The sequence below is a fragment of the Podarcis melisellensis genome (assembly GCF_964234715.1).
Source record: "Podarcis melisellensis genome assembly, chromosome: 14".
In the NCBI taxonomy this organism is placed as follows: domain Eukaryota; kingdom Metazoa; phylum Chordata; class Lepidosauria; order Squamata; family Lacertidae; genus Podarcis; species Podarcis melisellensis.
Window position 1 is genome coordinate 41604032 of NC_138546.1, and position 21325 is coordinate 41625356.

At 46.9% G+C, this 21325-nt stretch overlaps 1 protein-coding gene across 1 annotated transcript in view; it reads right to left on the reverse strand.

Annotated features, from left to right (window-relative positions):
• The window catches only part of GLDN (gliomedin), a 35491-nt gene extending 15920 nt beyond the window's left edge, over positions 1-19571 (reverse strand). Inside the window, exons 1-6 of the mRNA XM_081888590.1 lie at positions 19213-19571; positions 11174-11225; positions 6811-6828; positions 4821-4919; positions 3548-3694; positions 1971-2099 (exon numbers count right to left, since the gene is read on the reverse strand). Coding sequence (XP_081744716.1) covers positions 1971-2099; positions 3548-3694; positions 4821-4919; positions 6811-6828; positions 11174-11225; positions 19213-19560 — 793 coding nt within the window. The 5' untranslated portion in view covers positions 19561-19571. The remainder of the gene's footprint in view (positions 1-1970; positions 2100-3547; positions 3695-4820; positions 4920-6810; positions 6829-11173; positions 11226-19212) is intronic.
• Positions 19572-21325: the final 1754 nt, after the last annotated feature.

Below are 21325 nucleotides of genomic sequence, written 5' to 3' on the forward strand. Positions count from 1 at the left end.
TTCCAGGTCTCTCATTGCAATCATGAAAGCAAAATTTCACTTTCAAAGGCTTCTTTTTCCGGACGAGGCAGCATTATCTGCCCTTCCTCCCTTATCTCTCCAAGTATGTCCACAGGATTGGCCCAAGCTCACTTCAGCCACACTAATGGGATTCCAGGTTGAAGGAGTGAAGGAGGAGGGAAATGAAAGACAGTCAATAACCTTTTCAGCTTCAGAGAAGCCATCGTCTCAATCGGCACTGAAAGCTTAAAGCAGAATCATGCCACATTGAACAGTCCTAGAATAACAGAATTGTAGAACTGGGAGGGGTCCCCCAATGGTCATCTAGTCCAGCCCCTGCAATGCAGGACTCTCAGCCAAAGCATCCCACAAAGAATTCTGGGAAATATAGCTTGTTAAAGGTGCAGGGAGTGATTCCAGGAGGACCTCTGTTCACCTTAAAGGTAAAGGGTTAAGGGACCCCTGACCATTAGGTCCAGTAATGACTGACTCTGGGGTTGTGGCGCTCATCTCGCTTTACTGGCCGAGGGAGCCGGTGTACAGCTTCCAGGTCATGTGGCCAGCAGGACTAAGCCACTTCTGGCGAACCAGAGCAGCGCATGGAAACGCCGTTTACCTTCCCACTGGAGTGGTACCTATTTATCTACTTGCACTTTTGTGCTTTTGAACTGCTAGGTTGACAGGAGCAGGGACCGAGCAACGGGAGCTCACCCTGTCACGGGGATTTGAACCGCCGACCTTCCCCTTACTGTTCCCCTTACTGACCTACAATTTGCAGAGCTCTTAAACCATCAACCCCTCTTCCTAGTGAGCTTTGGGAACTGTAGTGAGGGGTGTAGGGGGTGGGTCTTCTAGCGATCCTCAGCCCCCTTAAAAATCCACAGCTCTCAGAATTCTTTTGGGGAAGCCATCATTGTTCAAAGTGGCATGATCCTGCGTCAAATGTACAGTCATACCTCATGTTGCGTCTGCTTCAAGTTCCGTGTTTTTGTCTTGCGTCTTGCGTCTCGCGGCAACCCGGAAGTACTGGAACGGGTTACTTCCGGGTTTCACCGCTCGTGCATACGCAGAAGCGCTAAATTGCGCCATGCGTGTGCGCAGATGTGCCTCTTCTAGATGCGAACGCTTCGAGATGCGGACGTGCCTCTGGGACGGATTACGTCCGCAGCTCGAGGTTCTACTCGAGGGGCCCATGATTATCATTGCTTAACATGTCGGCATGTATGTCATGTGTTCCAGAACATATGAAGGGCACCTGGTGGAGCAAGGCTGTGCCACGATTGGGCACAACACTAAATGCTAAGACTTGAGATGTGGCAAGTTTGGTTTGGAGGCTTCCTAAGCTTCTGTACCACCGTTTGGCCCCTGCTCAGATCGACGTACGTCAGGCTTCTAGCAGAAAGTAGACCTTTTAAACCCAAAGTCTGCCCAGGTTAAAGACGGAAAGAGCATATTGTTGATAAAAATAACGAACATTTCTATTGCAGTTTCGAGTGTTCGAAGCGATTCTCACGCATTATCTAGTACAGTGGTACCTCGGGTTAAGTACTTAATTCGTTCCGGAGGTCCACTCTTAACCTGAAACTGTTCTTAACCTGAAGCACCACTTTAGCTAATTGGGGCCTCCTGCTGCCGCCGCGTCGCCGGAGCACGATTTCTGTTCTCATCCTGAAGCAAAGTTCTTAACCTGAAGCACTATTTCTGGGTTAGTGGAGTCTGTAACCTGAAGCGTATGTAACCTGAAGCGTATGTAACCCGAGGTACCACTGTATGTTACCTTTAGCACAACCCTGTAGGGTAAGCTACTATTATTGTCCCCTCTACTGCAGATGGGGGCACCGAGGAAGAGGAAGGGGCATGCTTAAGGCCACCTCGTGAGTTCATGGCAAAGGCAAGATTCAAACTGGGGACTCCCCAATCCGCAGCTTGACATTTTAGCTCAATATGCTACAGCATCACAAAGCACTCACCTGTACACTCTGAGCTGAACATTTTCTCCTGAACCTGGGCCTTAGCTTTGCGTTTCCCAGGTGGCCCTGGAGGTCCTGGAGGCCCTGGGGGACCGGAGGGCCCTGGAGGCCCTGGCTCACCTTTTGCACCTAAGACAACATCAAAACAGAGGAGTTACCTTTTGCTGGTACATTTACAAGTTTGGCACATGTTATGTACTGAAGTTCTCACCCTGGGCCAGCAGGGGGATACTGTAGATAGTTATGCAAATAAGGGATCGAAAGTGACGTTCAGTGATTGGATAGTTTTAGAAAATTGTTACAGTTACGTTGTACTGGAGCTCTATATAAGCAGGCTGACTGAACCCTTCAGTTCAGTTCTGTTGTGGCCTGTGAATAAACAAGAGCTGTTTGAAGAATCGCTGTGTCGTCTGATATGTTCACCCACAACTTAACAGCACATATCCCTTTGAGAGATGCTATCAAGTAGATTCACGGGAGGACAGGAGGTTATACAGTCATACCTCATGTTGCGAACGGGATCTGTCCCAGAGCCCCGTTCGCAACCTGAACAGAATGCAACCCACATCTGCACATGCGCGGGTCGCAATTTGCCACTTCCATGCATGCGCATGGCGTAATTTTGCACCTCTGCGCATACGCGAGTGGCGAAACCTGGAAGTAAACCTTTCCGGTACTTCCGGGTTGCCGCAGGACGCAACCTGAAAAGACGTAACCCGCAGCGTTCGCAACATGAGGTATGACTATAGCTTACCAAACCCAAAGTCCAAATTTAAACACCGCCATGTCCTATTTTAGGATGCCCAACACCATAATCTGAGGATCTGCAGAGTCTGAACAGCATTGCTTGCAGCAGGTCTCCCTAACCTGGTGCCCTCGAGATGTTGTTGGACTCCAACTCCCATCAGCCTCAGCTAGCATGGCCAATGATCGGGTGATGGGCGTCCAACAACATCTACAGGGAGGTGGCGCCAGGCTGCAGGGAGGCTAGTTTTCAGAACGACTGATCTTAACCAGCTAATTGAGGATCCTCAATTCCACAGCTCTACTTTGCACCCATTTCCACCTTCTCCCCTGTGTCCATGCCTCCCCCATCTCCTTTTGTGCAACCCCCCCCATTGCACAAAAACCACCCCCATGGTAGCCTCTTGCATCTTCCTCCTCCTAAAACTTTGCCATGGCTAAGCACTCCTTTCATCCAACTAGATGGATGGACACAGTGCAATGAATCTTCCAGTGGGAGCTGCGTGACGACAGTCTTACATTTTTATGTATATAGGAAGAAAACTCTGCCAAGGAGAACACTTGATCACACCGCTTTAAAGCACATTTTAAAGCACATGGTTTCCCTTCAGAAATCCTTGGAACTCTTCACAGAGCAACAATTCCCAGGACCCTTAAAAAACTAGAGTTCCCAAGATTCTTTTTGTGAAAAACCGTACAATTTCAGTGTGCTTTAAATGTATATGGTGTGGTTGTGGCCATTGCGTCAAGTAACACAAAGAGCACTCTATGGGAGTTCGTTGATGTGATGTTTTTCTATGAGTTATACATTCTTAGAGCGCCTGTTAGCTCACCTTCTGCCATGAGTTCATTGTTCGCATCACCTTTGTCCCCCTTGGGACCCCTCGATCCCTTTTCTCCTCGCTCTCCCTCTTTCCCAGGCAAGCCAATTTCTCCAGGATCCCCCTTTTCACCTCTCTCTCCAGGTTCTCCTTTCAATCCTGGTAGAAAAGAGGGAACATTCAATACCATTCTTGAGACATGATTAACCCAGAAGGGAATATCGTAGAATCGAGTGCCCTCTGTGGACATTCCAGAACAATGCTTTGTTTTTCAAGTTCAATCCATCAGGTGCGTTTGAGCTTATTTGAAGTAATTTTCCCAAAAGAAATAGCATGGGGCTCAGCTCAGCATGAAAGCATGAGGTAACCACGGTTTACCTCAGACGTTCTAGATCTGATTCCTGACAGGGGCAACAAATCCCTAATCTCACTTCAGGTTGGACCACATACATGCGAACACACCTCATTTTTGGAGACCCTTTCACCCCTTTCAAAAGTAAATAAATAATTTAAAAAAATAAAGTGGGAGGGATGTTGGCAAATCTTTGGGGAGGGCCAGGCCCAAAGAGCTATCAGGTGGGATGGGCTTACTTTTAAAGACAAGGGGAATCCGTTTGTTTCCCTTTTTAACAACAACAACAGCAAAACTTCACCATTCTTGCAGCCCTTGTGCTACAGACCTAGCTATCTCCCACATGGAGAGGGATTTTGAAATGAGACTGTTATGTACTGAGTTGAATAGGATCCAAAATGCAGCAGTCTGATTGGTCCTAGAACAATAAGATTCAGAATGCAACAGTCTGATTGGCCCTAGAACAATAGGATTCAGAAGGCAGCGGTCTGATTGGTCCTAGAACAATAGGATCCAGAATGCAGCGGTCTGATTGGTGCACTGGAGCTACCCAATCCAGCTCCAGGTGGAAGTGAATCCACAACCTGATTGGCCTACAGGTGAATCCCGGAATTAGCCAATCACGTGGGGCCCATTGTGTAAATAATGTGTATAAAGCAGACATCCTGGGGGAATTCCCATTCCTCCTCACCACTATGAGCTGAATAAAGAGCATGAAATCCACTCTCGACTCCAAGTATATTTCCGAGACAGTGTTCAGACATGCAGTTTCCCACCTCCAGTCTGAAGTGGTACAGTCACCGCAAGAGAACAGCACCACATGATTTGTCTGAACTTCTTCAGAACTGCCTCCAAGGATCGAGGTGGGGAGAGAAGATCCAATAAAGGGGGAAAGGTCAGCTGCATATATCATTCCTAAGTCCAACAATATACCTGGTTTCCCTCTTTTTCCAATTTCTCCCTTCTGACCAGGGATGCCAGGATCGCCATCTGATCCGTTAAGACCAGGCAGTCCATCAAGCCCGGGAGGACCTGACAAAGTCAAAGAAATACATTTCAGGGAGTCCCACCCCCTCCACAGGATATCACATATCATCAAAAAGTATTTATTCCATTACTTTTAAAATTGCATTTACCTCTCACCCTTCTTCCCAGACCTGCTGAGCTGCAGAATTTCTGGATTTATAGATTTATTAAGGGAATTAATTGCATCCCCTTCATTTTTATTAATACCATTCAAGGAAAGGTTCATCAGTGGTAAATAAACAAAAGACATCTCATGCCAAATGAACATCAGAAGTACATCTAAAGCTAAATTAGCATCATATGTGCCCCCTCATTCTTTCCTCCCCCCCTTTTGATTTGCAAAGCTTTATTTTGAAGTTAAAACAACAGTCTCATAAGAAACCCAGAAGAAAAGGCTGCTTTCTTCTACAGCATAATGACAACTGTGTCATCAGTTTTATAATATCCAGAAATTTAACTGATAACATGTGGAACATATGGAAGGGAGGAAAGACACTATGGACTAGAAATTAAAAGCAGGCCTAAGCCATTGTGTTTGCCTTCCAATGGTTTGGAACGAGGAAAGTTAGCAGTTTTTGATGGTGCAATAATGCAGCTGGCGGAAGAGAATATTGAGATGCTGACAACAACATTCCAGAAATATGCTGCATCGATACCAACTTTGGGGGAATCCTATGGAAAACTTAAAGGTTTCTATAATCCACAAGGGTGTAAGACCCACGGAACACAGCGGGGCTTCAGCGCTGAGCAAACCTGCATAGACTTATGCTATTTGTTCACAAAGATGGCTGTGGTTCTTTAGCAAGAGGGAAGGCCGAACCTCTCAGCTGCAACTGAGACAAAAAGTTGTGCAGATCAGCACAACGCCTGTTTATTTGGAAGAAGCCCCCACTGATTTAAATGGAAATTGGAGCCTGTTGACTCTCATTGCACAAGACTGGAGGCAACACAGTTCCATTGTTGCCTCTGCCGCACTCTCACATAGTCGTCCGTCTGGGTTTTCTGGAGGTTGTCAGCATCTGCTTCAGCACATTGACTCCTGGAGGAGACCTCAGAAGCCTTCTGAGACTTATTCCTACATTGTGGAACTCCCACCCCACAGAAGTGGCCTTTGACCCTTGAGATGTGTGCTTTTACAACCCAGTGGGTGGCGCTGTGGTCTAACCACTGAGCCTCTTGGGATTGCCAATCGGAAAGTCAGCGGTTTAAATCTGTGCAACAGGGTGAGCTCCCATAGCTCTGTCCCTGCTCCTGCCAACCTAGCAGTTCAAAAGTATGCCAGTGCAAGTAGATAAATAGGTACCACTGCGGTGGGAAGGTAAACAGCGTTTTCATGCGCTCTGGTTTCTGTCACGGTGTCCCCTTGTGCCAGACGTGGTTTAGTCCCTCTGGCCACATGACCCAGAAAGCTGTCTGTGGACAAACGCCGACTAGTATCATGTGTTAGTATACTATTTATTTATTTATTTATTTATTTATTTATTTATTTACTGGGTTGGCAGGATCTATTTTGTTTTTCTTTCTTTTCTTCTTTTTTTAAAAAAGTTTTTGTTAACAATTTCAATATAACAAATTATCAAAACATACCATAGTCATTATTTTTTCCCCTTTCCCCCCACCCGCTTCAAACCCTCCCTCCCCCCTCCCAGAGACTTCCCTCAGCTCCTCTCTCTGATATGTCAGCACATATTATTCTCTGCATGTTATAAAATTATACATATCCTTACATTATCTATCTACCATGCTATGATACTATACAATTTTTAGTCTACAGTAGTATACAAAAAGGGGGAAGGAGAGGCAGGAGATAAACAGGGACGGACAGTAAAAGCAGCTATTTCAGCTAGTGCTTAAGCTCAGAGACAGGATCCATTGCATACAGGAGACGGGATATTACCTGGTATTCCTGGTGGTCCTAGAGACATACAGAGAGACACAGAGAGAATAGTCAGTGCATTCCAAACTCAGTTCCAAAACTGGAAATAACACTCCAATGAATATCTCAGTACAGTGGTACCTCGGTTTACGAACTTAATCCGTTCCAGAAGTCTGTTCTTAAACTGAAACCGTTCTTAAAATGAGGTGCACTTTCCCTAATGAGGCCTCATGCTGCTGGTGCCCTTCCACCGTTCGGCTTCCATTCGTAGACAGAGGTAAAGTTCGCAAACCAGGACACTACTTCCGGTTTGGCGGAGTTTGTAAACCGAATTGTTCTTAAACAGGGCTGTTCTTAAACTGAGGTACTACTGTATCACGCTGAAAATTACATTGAAACAAACAAAGGATATGTGTAACTATCTAGGTAGGGGTGGAGAAAATATTTCAGCCTAAGAGACAGGTTCCCTTCTCGGCAGCTTTTTTTGAAGGGAAAACAAAAAAAAATTCCTTCCAGTAGCACCTTAAAGACCAACTAAGTTAGTTCTAGGTATGAGCTTTCGTGTGCATGCACACTTCTTCAGATACTCCCCTTTTTTGAAGGGGACAGTGTCACATGTGAATCAAAAGTTTATGGCTAAATGAATGTAAAATGGGAAGATATTAATTAATTATCCCAGCACACCAGGTCTGAAACAACAATGCACATAAAAGGACTACTCACATGAAATGGATTTCATATTTGTAAGATGTAACAGAGGCACTTTTCTTAAGTAGGAAATAATAATAATAATAATAATAATAATAATAATACAGTCATAGCGTGGTTCTCGAATTTAATACATTCCAGGAGTCTGTTCAACTCTTGAAATTGTTCAAGAACCAAGGCGTGACTTCCGATTGGTTGCAGGAAGCTCCTGCAGCCAATCGGAAGCAGAAGAGGCGGAAGTCATGTCAGACGTTCAGCTTCCAAAAAAACATTTTCAGTTTTTGATTGTTTGGAAGCCAAAACGTTTGAGTTTAAAGGCATTCGGCTTCCAAGGTTCCAGTGTAATAATAATAATGTGGTCAGCTGCAGGAATGGACTAACGACAAGTGAAGGATCAACTGGACATTAAATAAGGGAAGATGCAGCTATGGGAGGTATCTGAAGAAGTGTGCATGCACACGAAAGCTCATACCAAGAACTAACTTAGTTGGTCTTTAAGGTGCTACTGGAAGGAATTTTTTTTTGTTTTGACTATGGGAGGAAATGACTGACATATGTTTGCCACAGGAGCGGGAAACCTGATTTTAAGAAATTGTATTAAATTTAAGTAATTTGCTTTGATTTGTAATAATTTGGAAATTAATGAAAATAATTTTAAAAAGCAGATAAATGAATGTAAATTTACCTCTGTACAGCAGGCTAGTTGCTGTACACACTGACACTGTCACAACCTCCCTCTATGTCCTCTATCCTTCTCAAGGACACCTTGCAGCCAGGTGAGAACACTCAAGGAAGGTGTGAAATGAAACCTAAGTGGGATATGGCTTGGGGAGAGTGGATGTGCCTTGTGAGAGTCCTTGTGAGAGTCTTGTGAGAGTCCCAGAGGAGAGACAGAGAGCTCAAGCCTGATGTTCCCCATTCCTGCTTTGAAACAAAGATGGGTAAACTAAGCCAGTTTGACTACAACTTCCATCAGCCCTGACCATTGGCCATGCTGACAGGGGCTGATGGGACTTGGAGTCCAACTTGTGGAGAGTCACATGTTTCCCATCTATACAGGTTTAAGGCAGCCAGCAGTCCACACCCTCCTCCCCAATTCGGCTACCAGTCTCTGAGTTTACACATGTACATCGGCTGATGGGCATAGCTGTAAATGTTTCCCCTTTTTTAAGGGAAATTCCCTTATTCCGAATAGGATTCCTCACAAGAAAAGGGAAAAGTTGACAGCTACGAAGATGGGAGGTTGGCAGCCTGAAGAACAGGGTGCAAATGCTCTAAATAAATAAATGTGCTCAAAAGTGAAACGAAAATGGCAGATTAACTTTGCGAAAAATGTTTGCGCCGCCTACTCGAGAAGGAAGCATTGGTTGCTGCTGTATTTATGTGGGAAACTGCTCACAGTACGCACAACATAATACGTTGAAAAATACAGAAACATAATCCTTCCCTCTACCACCACCCAATTCAGTTCACTGATGGCTAATCTTTCAAAACAAGCAAACAAACTTCCTTCTCTGTTCCAAGCCCAGCACCCGCTTAAATTTCAGCCAGTTGTTCTTTTGACAAAACATGCATTCCTCAGGGTTGTCTCATTGCAGAGGATAGTGGCGCGCTTGCTTTTTCACTCCTGAGAGCCAACATAATCCAGTCCTTTACATCTTTGTATTTTTGGGTGCCTCCCAAGAAGCTCTCAGCATCTCGGTTTGCAGCACACATGAAAATGGCACATGGGATCTGAAGCCCATGTCAAAACAAAACAACGGAGCTGGATTAAATGGTGGCGAAGATCCTGCTTTAAAGCTTCCTCATTCCTGCTTGACTGTTGGGAACCTGAAACTAGCAATGGGCAAACTGATCAATTTGTGTCTCTAACCGTTCCTCATTTCGTCCAATCTTAAATTCAATTCTTCACATCTCCAAATCAGTTTGTGGGTTGTTGCTTTTTTAAGTCCTTGTGCAAATTCACCAGCCTTTGCATGCAAGATGTGTAGAATTATGTAGCAGCAATTCGGCCCCATTGTATCTAGTCCAGGTATGAGAAATTGGACCTTCCTTGCCATCATTCCTGGCTATTCACCATGCTGGTTCAGCAACATCTGGAAGGACAACGGTTCCCCACGCCTGATCTAGAAAAACGGACGTCAAGTCATTGTTTATCCCTGAGGTCCTAGGCCAAAAATGCACTTGATGGACTGTGCTGGATCTTTATAGCCAGCAAGATCCATTTAGACCAGATATGGGGAACCTGTGGCTCTCTACAATGGATTGCAGCTCCCATTACCCCTGACTATTGGGAGACCATGGATAAATGAAGAACATGGAAGCCAAAGGTTTCCATTAGCCGTGTTGCCATTAAGAAAGCAATCCAAAAGTACCAGTAGTGCCATTTCTTTATCAGGACCAACCTGAAATATCGCAAACTCGCTTAAGTTAGCAACTCCTTTCCCCGAACTTGCTGGCCTCAAGGTGTTTCGGACTCTAATTCCCATAAGATCCAGCCAGCATAGCCAATGGTCGGGGATGATGGGTTTTGCAGTCCAGTAGGAACAGGTTGCAGAAAGCTGGGTTAGAGCATGGGTAGGCAAACTAAGGCCCGGGGCCCGGATCTGGCCCAATCGCCTTCTAAATCCCGTGGACGGTCTGGGAATCGGCATGTTTTTACATGAGTAGAATGTGTGCTTTTATTTCAAATGCATCTCTGGGTTATTTGTGGGGCCTGCATGGTGTTTTTACATGAGTAGAATGTGTGTTTTTATTTCAAATGCATCTCTGGGTTATTTGTGGGGCATAGGAATTCATTCACTTTCTCCCCCCAAAAAATATAGTCTGGCCCCCCACAAGGTCTGAGGAACAGTGGACAGGCTCCCTGCTGAAAACGTTTGCTGACCCTCTCCCTCTGACCATATAAAAGCCATCAGATATAGATATATACATATATATATATATGCAGGTTTTGGTGTCCTCGGGTGTCTTCCCGTGTAAAAGTTGGGGTGTCTAGGCGACGTTTCGACGAGGTCTCACTCGTCATCTTCAGGCTGGTGCTTTCGGCTTCTTGTTACTGGAACAGAGCAGGATCTCAGTGTTTGAGTTCCTATAAATACTGTTGAGGGGGTGTGGTGTATAGCCTCCAATGTTCTGGGCAGAGAGGAAGTTCCCAGGCTAGTGTGCCTTTTCTTCTTTTGTTCCTTAATTACACACTAGCACACTAGCCTGGGAACTTCCTCTCTGCCCAGAACATTGGAGGCTATACACCACACCCCCTCAACAGTATTTATAGGAACTCAAACACTGAGATCCTGCTCTGTTCCAGTAACAAGAAGCCGAAAGCACCAGCCTGAAGATGACGAGTGAGACCTCGTCGAAACGTCGCCTAGACACCCCAACTTTTACACGGGAAGACACCCGAGGACACCAAAACCTGCATTCCTGTACCCGTGAAAATCTACGAAAGCAAATATATATATATATATATATATATATATATATATATATATATATATATATATATATATATATATAAAATCAGCTGTATTTCCACACTTAGACATGCTCCTGTTTAGAGAAGCTTTGGGTAGTGATACTGGTGGCAAATTTCTCCCACTGGTGTAGCAGCAATAAAATAGGCATAGACAGAAAGAAGTCCCCAGTTTGCCCAATCACAAATTCTCCAGCATACCTGTCAAGCACACTCCCTTTGTGCTGTTGCAGATCTCAATCATCACCCGGACCTGAAATCACAAAACATGGTATCTTTATGGCAGGGTGCAAAATGTGAGATTTAGACAGCTTCCAACCATTCTAGCACATCAGAATAATGCTTTAAAACAGAGTGTGCCACGACTCGAGATAAATAAATCAATTAAATGCAGAAAGGTTGCCCTCAGCTCCAAAGCACAAATCCATGGAGCCCAGCTCTATCAGTTGCTGCTGGTCAAAATGGATTTATGACATTTCCAGGGTGAGAGGAAATCTGAATGTCTACATGCTTAGCTTGTTCCCGTAGGAATCCAGACGTTAGACAGGCATGATCCAGCAAAACTCATCTTATGTTCCTAAGAGGTTGCCCGCTGCATCTCTGCATGCTTAAATACTCTGAGTTCTTTCGATTATTATTTCTTGGGGCAGGGAGTTGGAGAATTCAGTATCCTTCTGCATCAGGAATAAATGGTCACTCGATCACTCCCAAGGCATAGACTAAGCATGATCTTCAGAGGAGGCTTTCCATTGTGTCTCTGTATGTCAAAAAGCCCAACTTTGCCACCTTCCAACCAGCCTCTGCTGCTGCAGGACGAGATGGTTCTGCTGCATCTCTGTGCCTTAATCCAATCACACCTAATGAAGAGATACAGGGTAATTCTACATCCTTGCTGGAAGATCCCTGTTGTGTCTCTGCTCGAGTAACTGTCCAAGGTAAACCTGCCAAACAGGAGACAAGTCTAGATCTGCAATTCATGCTGAAGCCCAGCAAGCGTGAGAGGGTCACCAAAGGCAAGTTGTCCTTTATAACTTGAGGTCCAAATACAGTCTTAAAGATTTGCTTTCCAAGTGTGTCAGACCAAACATTTTTGAGTGTACGAGTACCCAGTTGAGTTGCCCCTCCGCTTGCAATTATATGGTAAGCATTGAGCTGGAAGGGATCTCAAAGGCTCTCTAGCCCAACCCCTGCCCGTGATCCACCCTCTTGGGTGGCAAACCAGCCTCTGCTTGAAAACCTAACAGGAACAAAAATCCAGTTTCCAATTTGAAGTGGATCTGTGATCTTTTATGAACTATTAATTCATGACTTCTTTCCTACAGCAGTGGTGATAAACCTCAGGACTGCGGGCAAATCATGGCCCTCCAATCCTTTCTATGTGGCCCTTGGAACCCCCTCCCAGGCTGTACTCCCAATGTATTTGAACTCTGATAAGCTGGACGGAGGACAGAAGAGAGCTTGGGGGGTGTAGTGGCCCACTGCACCAAGGAAATAATTTAAAGGGATGAATGCTGGTTACTTTTTGTACAGACATCATTGCTGACAAACCAGGGAATGTAGTGTTCCAAAGGAGGGCAATGTTAGGGCAAGCGTCAAAATGCAACCTAAGCTCATTTTTTAAAGAACACATTGGCCTTAACTGCTAAGGCCATTCGGGGGGGGGGGTATGTTTTTTAATCAGGCATCAGAACAACTGGGTACCATGCATAAGCACCAGAGTGAACTCCCAGCAACTCTCCAACGTCATGACTTGTGATATTGTGTGTGCCCTCCATCTGTGCCCTCCATCCTAACCCCACTCCTTTGCTGCTGCAAATCTCGGACCCGCCAAGTGCCCCTGTTTTCCAGGGACCGTGCCGGATTTACAGAAGCTGTCCCTGTTTCTTATTTGACCCCGGAATTTCCCGCTTCTCCTTAAAGGTGCAGTCCAGTCATGGCTGACTCTGGGGTTGCAGCGCTCATCTCGCTTTATTGGCTGAGGGAGCCGGCATACAGCTTCCGGGTCATGTGGCCAGCATGACTAAGCCGCTTCTGGTGAACCAGAGCAGTGCACAGAAATGCCAATTACCTTCCCGCCAGAGCGGTACCTATTTATCTACTTGCACTTTGACGTGCTTTCGAACTGCTAGGTTGGCAGGAGCAGGGACCGAGCAATGGGAACTCACCCCGTCGCAGGGATTCAAACTGCCGACCTTCTGATCAGCAAGTCCTAGTCTCTGTGGTTTAACCCACAGCACCACTCGCCTCTCCTTAGGACATCCCTATTTTCTTCGGAGAAATGTCGGAGGGTATGGTGTTATGCAACCCCCTGAGCCAAGGAGATAAGTAACTATACAACGTTCAGAAGACATCTGAAGGCAGCACTGTATAGGGAAGTTTTTAATGTTTAATGTTTTATAATAGTTTTATATACGTTAGAGTGGCTGGGGTAACCTAGTCAGATGAGTGGGGTATAAATAAAATAATATTGATGATGGTGGTGGTGGTGGTGGAATAGGACATCCCTATTCTCATCAGAGAAATGTTGGAGGGTATGAAATCTTCAACTGGGGAAGCCAACACAACGTCCTGTGGGTGCTGCTGGACTACAACTCCCATCAGTCCCAGTCAGCATGGCCAATGTTGGGTACCTGGGAATTTGAAGTAGGGAACCCCTGGGAAGCTGCCTTCTACCAAACCAGACCACGAGTCCATCAGGTTCGGTATGGTCCACACTGGTGGGAAGTGTCTCCAGGATTTCAGACAGGGGGCAGCATTCCCAGCCTTACCTGGAGATGCCAGGGATTGAACTTGGCAGCTTCTGCATGCAAAGCAGATGCTCTCCCACTGAGCTACGTGCATAGAAGCAGGATTTATAACACTGTTATTTTCACATCCCACTCCCCGCCCCCCGCTACCATTGATGCCATCCTAGTTTTCTGGTTGTTCTCCTGCCCTAAGTACATCCATTAAAATGAATGAACAGGTTTATTCTGAGAAAGCTTTAGCTGGGTACAGGCAGTGGCGTAGCGGGGTTGTCAGCACCCGGGGCAAGGCAAGTAATTTGCGCCCCCTAACCCGTGGATTTGCGCCCCCTAACCCTAACCCCCAGATGTTGTGCCCGCTGTGGCCAGCCCCCCTGCACCCCCACGCTACGCCACTGGGTACAGGTCATACAGCATCATTATTGTTCTTCTTATTATTATTTTTATTTTTAAACAACTTACAAATTAAGATATATGGGAAATATACATGTCTGTAAAAGGTAAAACATAAAGGACCCCTGGACGGTTAAGTCCAGTCAAAGGTGTCTAGGGGTTGTGGCATTCATCTCCCTTTTTAGGCCAAGGGAGCCGGCGTTTGTCCACAGATAGCTTTCCGGGTCATGTGGCCAGCAGGACTAAATCACTACAGGTGGACCATGATGAGTGCCAGAGTGCATGGAAATGCTGTTTACCTTCCCGCCACAATTTATCTACTTGCACTGGCGTGCTTTCGAACTGCTAAGTTGACAGGGGCTGGGACAGAGCAATGGGAGCTCATCCCGTCGCGGGGATTCGAACCACCGACCTTCTGATTGGCAAGTCCTAGGCTCAGTGGTTTAGACCACAGTGCCACCCACGTCCCATACATGTATATGTAGGCTTGTTTAAACAAGAAAGGTTTTAGCAGGTACCTAAAACAGCTCAGAAGGGATACGGGTGGCACTGCAGGTTAAACCACAGAGCCTAGGACTTGCTGATCAGAAGGTCGGTGGTTCGAATCCCCGCGACAAGGTGAGCTCCCGTTGCTCAGTCCCTGCTCCTGCCATCCTAGCAGTTCAAAAGCATGTCAAAGTGAAAGTAGATAAATAGGTACAGCTCCGGCGGGAAGGTAAACGGCGTTTCCATGCACTGCTCTGGCTCGCCAGAAGCAGCTTAGTCATGCTGGCCACATGACCTGGAAGCTGTACACCGGCTCCCTCGGCCAGTAAAGTGAGATGAGTGCTGCAACACAGAGTCGGCCACGACTGGACCTAATGGTCAGGGGTCCCTTTACCTTTACCTAAAACAGCCCAGGTAAGGAGTTTGCCTAAGATCAATAGGCAGGCATTTCCAAACTGTTCATATCACCCAGGAGTTTATCCTATGTTATGTACTGAAGTTCTCACCCTGGGCCAGCAGGGGGATACTGTAGATAGTTTTCACTCAGGTCCACATATGCAAATAAGGAAGTGAAAGTGACGTTCAGTGATTGGATAGTTACAGAAAGTGTTACTGTTGCTTTGTAGTTGAGCTCTATATAAGCAGGTTGACTGAACCCTTCAGGCCAGTTCTGTTTTGGGCCTGTGAATAAACAAGAGCTGTTTGAAGAATCGCTGTGTCATCTGATATGTTCACCCACAACTTAACATCCTGCATAACAATAACATAATTCCATATTCTGTACAACCACTGAAAACAAGGATGAGGCACCTGTGGCCTTCCAGATGATTCATAGAATTGCAGAGACCCTGAGGATCATCCTGCCCAACGCCCAGCAATGCAGGAACGAGCAGCTGTCCCATATGGGGATCAAACCTGCGACCTTGGCATTATCAGCATCATGCTCTAATCAATGGAGCTATCCAGGATGATGTTGGACTCCAACTCCCATCAGCCCCAGCCAGCATGGCCAATGGCTGCTGATGATGGGAAGTGTAGTCCGGCAACATCTCAGGAGCCACAGGCTTACCCCATCCCCAGTTTAAAAGGTACTGAAGGATCTGGTTCTCTTCTGCATCTAGACACACGACCCATGTTTGCCTTTGGGAAATATTTTGAGCCTTTGCCTTTGGGCGGGCTTGAGAAAAGAATGTGAGATTATTAGCAAGCCCTATCTGGAACACGAGCAAACTCTGCTCAGCGACATAATACAAATAGGGTTGATGAGCAAGGAATTTTGGACGCGCATCAAAGTGCTCCTCTCACATTCCACGCAGCGCTTTTCACCGAACTGAGAATGAGTCATTTACTACAGATTTGGGCTTCTTTGTTTTGTACCGTCGTCAAATCTATAGCCATGCCAGAATATCACGACTACGTTCCAGATTCCTTGCCCTCTCCTTTTTTGCTTATCTTGCTTTCATTTCCACACTTTTGTTCACAAAGTCGGGCGACTGATTGCCCACTCTTTGCAGAGCTTCTTCACCGAAAACACTTCGTCAACTGGCATAATCATAGCCAGAGTCTATTAAGAGAGAGCGAGAGAGCGGGGAGCGGGGGTGGAGGAGGACGAATTTGTCCTGCAATTTGTTTTGACACAAAAGAATGAATCGAGGGATGGAAAAATGGCCACTGATTTTCCTTGTTGCAATACTTGTCTCTAGATCGGGAGCTACAGAAGACATAGGAATGCACCCAACAGAAAGGATGAAAGCCTCTTTCTTTTACCCATAGAATTTCCACACCACTGTTGCCAAGCAAAAGACAGTGGGATATAGCAAAAAGGCGGAAGATTTATATGATCTGAAGAAAAACCAGAGTATGAGACAGTGGAGTATAGGACAGGATAGAGGCCTGCAATGGACCCCCTACACCATAGCTGTCAACTTACAGATTTGAAAATAAGGGACCAGCAGCCTCAAAAATAAGGGATCAGTAGCCAAAATAAGGGATTTTCTGGGCACAGGTATGTTCAACTTCTGAGCCCCTCCAATCCAAAGGCAGAAAGCCCAGCCAGCAGCCAAATGAAGCCTCATCAATAAAGGACAGCAGTGGGGCATGGCACTGGGATAAGGGACTGTCCCGCCAAATAAGGGACGCTTGACAACTAAGCCCTACACTCAGTTTCAGTTTCCAAACTGTCTTTCTATGTTCTTACGGCAAGCTTCCAAGTGTTGCAGATCATTAAAGGCACAGAAGTCTGGGCCAGTTGACAACTCTCTAAACTGAGTGTCAGTTGTAGACATGTTATAACTATATAATCGCTCAGACAACTGTTGTATATCCTGGAAGAAAGTTCTGTTTTTGTTTTTACTGCAATGCAGTTTAGGATTAGATAGCATTTGCATACCTTGTGGTTCTGTCTTAGGATACAAAATATCACACAGCTACAGATAAAGTATTTTATGGGGGAAACATCCAACGGATCATAAATTCTATCACTGTCAAGCCATCTCCCTGAGTGTGCACACAAGTTATCACACAATCACAAAACTGTTCCAACCCCCTGCAATACAAAAGGGGCTTTTCTCGTGGCTATGCAGCTGTGCCTCATGTAAATCTGATCTAACCCACTGAATCAAAGCTTGGTAAAGCAAAATCTCTCTTTGGATTTTCTGCGCAACTGATAAGATCAAATTCAGCAGATAAGATTGGCATTTGTCCGCAGGCAGCTTTCCGGGTCATGTGGCCAGCAGGACTAAACCGCTTCTGGCTCAATGGAACACCATGACGGAAATCAAAGAGCCCAGAAATACTGTTTACCTTCCCGCCACAGTGGTACCTATTTGTCTACTTGCACTGGTGCACTTTTGAACTGCTAGGTTGGCAGGAGCGGGGACAGAGCAACAGAAGCTCACTCCATCTCGGGGATTCAAACCGCCAACCTTCTGATTGGCAAGCCCAAGAGGCCCAAGAGGTCCCTTACAGAGAATTTAAGAGGTGTTGCTGTTCAGCTGCTGTTTTGGCTCACCTTGGCAGTGCAGAACAAGCTGTCCAAAATACCAAAGTGCCACCAAGATCACAACCTGGAGATTGACTCTACCCATTTAAACCGAGGGAGAGGGAGTTGCAGCATCTGCAGCCTGCCCCCTTCCCTAGCCCTCTCCTCCAGCTCCTGCTGCGCAGCACACTTGGAAGTCTTGCACAGCACAACAAAAAGAGGAACATGGGACCATTTAGCTTGTGTCTACACTGACTGGCAGTGACTCTTTGCGGTTTCAGAATAGAAGTCTTTCTCCGTCCTGCATTCCAGGGGTTGGGCTAGATGACCTTTGGGTCCCTTCCAACTCAACATGAGTACATTATCCTACCTGGATATCACAGGGATTGACCCTGGGAATTTGTGGCTATTTAAATCAATAGGGTTTTGGGTCTTGGTTTTAAAAAAATGATACCCTGCTTATGGCTGCACACAATTCAACAGTTGTTATGAACTCTTTGGCTGGTATCCTGCACATACCCAGGTTGCTTAGATCCAACCTGAGCACAGGTTTTGGCATGTGAATGGGAGAAATCCTCTAACAGGCTTCAGATCGCAAAATTCAACAGGTGGTGCCTTTCTGAAGCGCGGCCATGCAGAGACAGGGAAAGCTGTAGCTGTCAAGCACACAGGAGCCTTTGACACTGGCGGTGATGCTAACCCTGGATATTTCAGGCCTCCCACCTTCACCAAATATCAGGGCCTTCATTCCCCCTTGCCATCTTTATCTGCTGGCCTCGCTCCGGTGCCGCGAAGAGCGGCTGAAATCCAACAGAGGGAACTTTCTTTCTTCTTCTTTTATGCGTTTTCTGTTTTACCATTTAAAATACTCATTTTACATCCTTCAGATATCAGTGACTTCCCTTCTTCTCTTTCTGTGGTTCATTTTACATACCATAAATCCCTGCATATTTTACAAAAACTATACCATTCAGTATTCCATTATTGCACCCTCAAAACTTGGTTTACACTGTTGAATTTATCTTAATGCTGCCAGCGTTTTCAGCTGTACACAATTATTTTCTCTTATTCTATATGTTAAGTCTGCGAGTTGTGGATATTCTGTCAACTTAAGCTTCCATTCTTCTTTAGTTGGGACCTTGCTCGTTTTGCATTTTTGGGCTAGCAAAACCATAGCTGTCAACTTTTCCCTTTTCTTGTGAGGAATCCTATTCAAAATAAGGGAATTTCCCTTAAAAAGGGGAAAACGTTGACAGCTATGAACAAAACACCGGCCGCAATAGCAGCATACATAAATTAGCTTTTTTGACACCTGGGAATTTCAGTCTGAATTATCCCCAACAGAAAGGACTCTGGGTTTTTCCAGTTCATTGTAGATCATTTCCCAATACTCTTTTACCCTAAAAGGGTACAAGCGGGGGGGGGGGCTGATTTTCTGCCCCTCTCCATAGCGCAAGCTGCACCTGTTGGATTTCCGCACAGGAGCTCTGCCAGTGGGGAGTGGTGGGTAGCAAGCCTGACCTTGGGGGCAGATAACTGGAGCTTTCCAAGCGCAGATTTCTCTCTGGATCTCTAGGGAGAAACCCAGCCTAGACCCCGACCCCTCCTCCCCCTCGACAGGCCAGAGCGCCCCCTACCGGCACCATGGAGTAGGTCATCATCATGAGCATGTCCTCGTCCTCGGCGCGGATGTGGCTCTTGGCGAGGGCGCGCCTCCGCTGGCTCCTCTTGTCGCGGCCGCCCGGCGCTTGGGCGAGGCCGCCGTCCGACGGGGCGCCGCTGTCGCGGAGGTGCCGCAGCGCGCTCGGCGGAACCTGGGGCTGCCGCAGCTGCGCCACCTCGTCCTGAGTCGCCTGCAGCGCGGCGCTCAGCTCCCGCCACTGGCCCAGCAAGAAGACGGTGCCGGCGGCGCTGAGCGCCGACAGCAACCCGACGGCAGCCAGCGCGCAGCACAGCGCCCGGCTGCCCGCTGCCTGGCCCTGCATCGCGACGCCCGACGGACCAGGCGCTCCTCGCTGGGACAACTCGGCCGGGGGTGGCAGGGGGCTCGGCCGCGACGGGGAGGCGCTTATGCCCCGTGGGCGGCTGGCTCGCACCCTCGGGGGCGGAAGGGCTGCGAGTGGCGGGCGCCCCGGCGCTGGGAGGGACGGAGAGAGGCTGGCCGGGACACGGGCCAACCCAGCAGGCGAGCGCAGGGCGAGCCCGCGAGGGCGAAGGCTCCGCGCAAAACACGTGTCCTGCGGGCAGATGGATCGAGCCCTGACTGCTCCAGACAGGACTCTTTAAACCCTATAGAGTTTGGAAGGGACCCCGAGGGTCCTCTCCTTGCAATGCAAGAACCTCAACTCGATGACAGATAGCCATCCAAGCTCTGCTTACAAACCTCCAGAGAAGAAGAGTCCACTAACTCCCAAGGAAGTATACCTGAAGGAGCGTCTCCACCCCCATCGTTCAGCCCGGGCACTGAGGTCCAGCGTTGAGGGCTTTCTGGCAGTTCCCTCATTGCGAAAAGTGAGGTTACAGGGAACCAGACAGAGGGCCTTCTCGGTAGTGGTGCCCGCTCTGTGGAACGCCGTCCCTTCAGATGTGAAGGAAATAAGCAGCTATCCTATTTTTAAAAGACATCCGAAGGCAGCCCTGTTTAGGGAAGTTTTAATATTTAATGCTGTATTGTTTCTAACACTTGACTGGGAAACGCCCAGAGTGGCTGGGGAAACTCAGCCAGATGGGCAGGGTATAAATAATAAATTATTATTATTATTATTATTATTATTATTATTATTATTATTATTATTATTATTGATGTCTGTTCCACTGTCAAGCATCTCTTACCATCACAAAGTTCTTCCTGATATTTAGTTGGAATCTCCTTTCTTGTAACTTGAATCCATTGGTAAAAGTAAAAGGTAAAGGACCCCTGGACGGTTAAGTCCAAAGGTGTCTATGGGGTTGCTTCGCTCATCTCGCTTTCAAACCAGGGGAGCTGGCGTTTGTCCACTAACAGCTTTCCTGGGTAATGTGGCCAGCAGGACTAAACCACTTCTGGTGCAACGGAACACCTTGACAGAAACCAGAGTGCACAGAAACGCCGTTTACCTTCCCACCGCAGTGGTGCCTATTTATCTACTTGCACTGGTGGGCTTTCGAACTGCTAGGTTGGCAGGAGCTGGGACAGAGCAACGGGAGCTCACCCCGTCACGGGGATATGAACCGCTGACCTTCTGATCAGCAAGCGCAATTCATTGGTACTGGTCCTACCCTCCAAAGCAGGGGAAAACAAGCTTGCTCCATCGATGATCAAAGATGACTGTCATATCTCCTCTCAGTCTCCTCTTTCCCAAGCTAAATATACCCAATTCCCTCAGCCATTCCCCATAAGACTTGTTTTCCAGATCCTTGATCATCTTGGTCACCCTCCTTTGCACATGTTCCAGCTTATCAATATTCTTCTTAAATTGTGGTGCCCAGAACTGGACATAGGACTCCAGGTATGGTCTGACCAAGGTGGAGAGCCTATGACAGACAGTACAAACAGCACCGCACTGGACGGACGAGTCATCCAGCTAGACCAAAGGCACCTTCCGCTGTTCCGAAGGCTGTGCTGTCCATCTGAAGTTATTTATTGAATTTCCATGCTGCTCTTCACCCAAGGGTCACAGGGTGGTTCACAACAGAAAAGCACAGAAATACATAATGTAGCAACAAGCCCACAAAATACCCTGCCCCCCCCCAACACACAGTTGAAAAGAC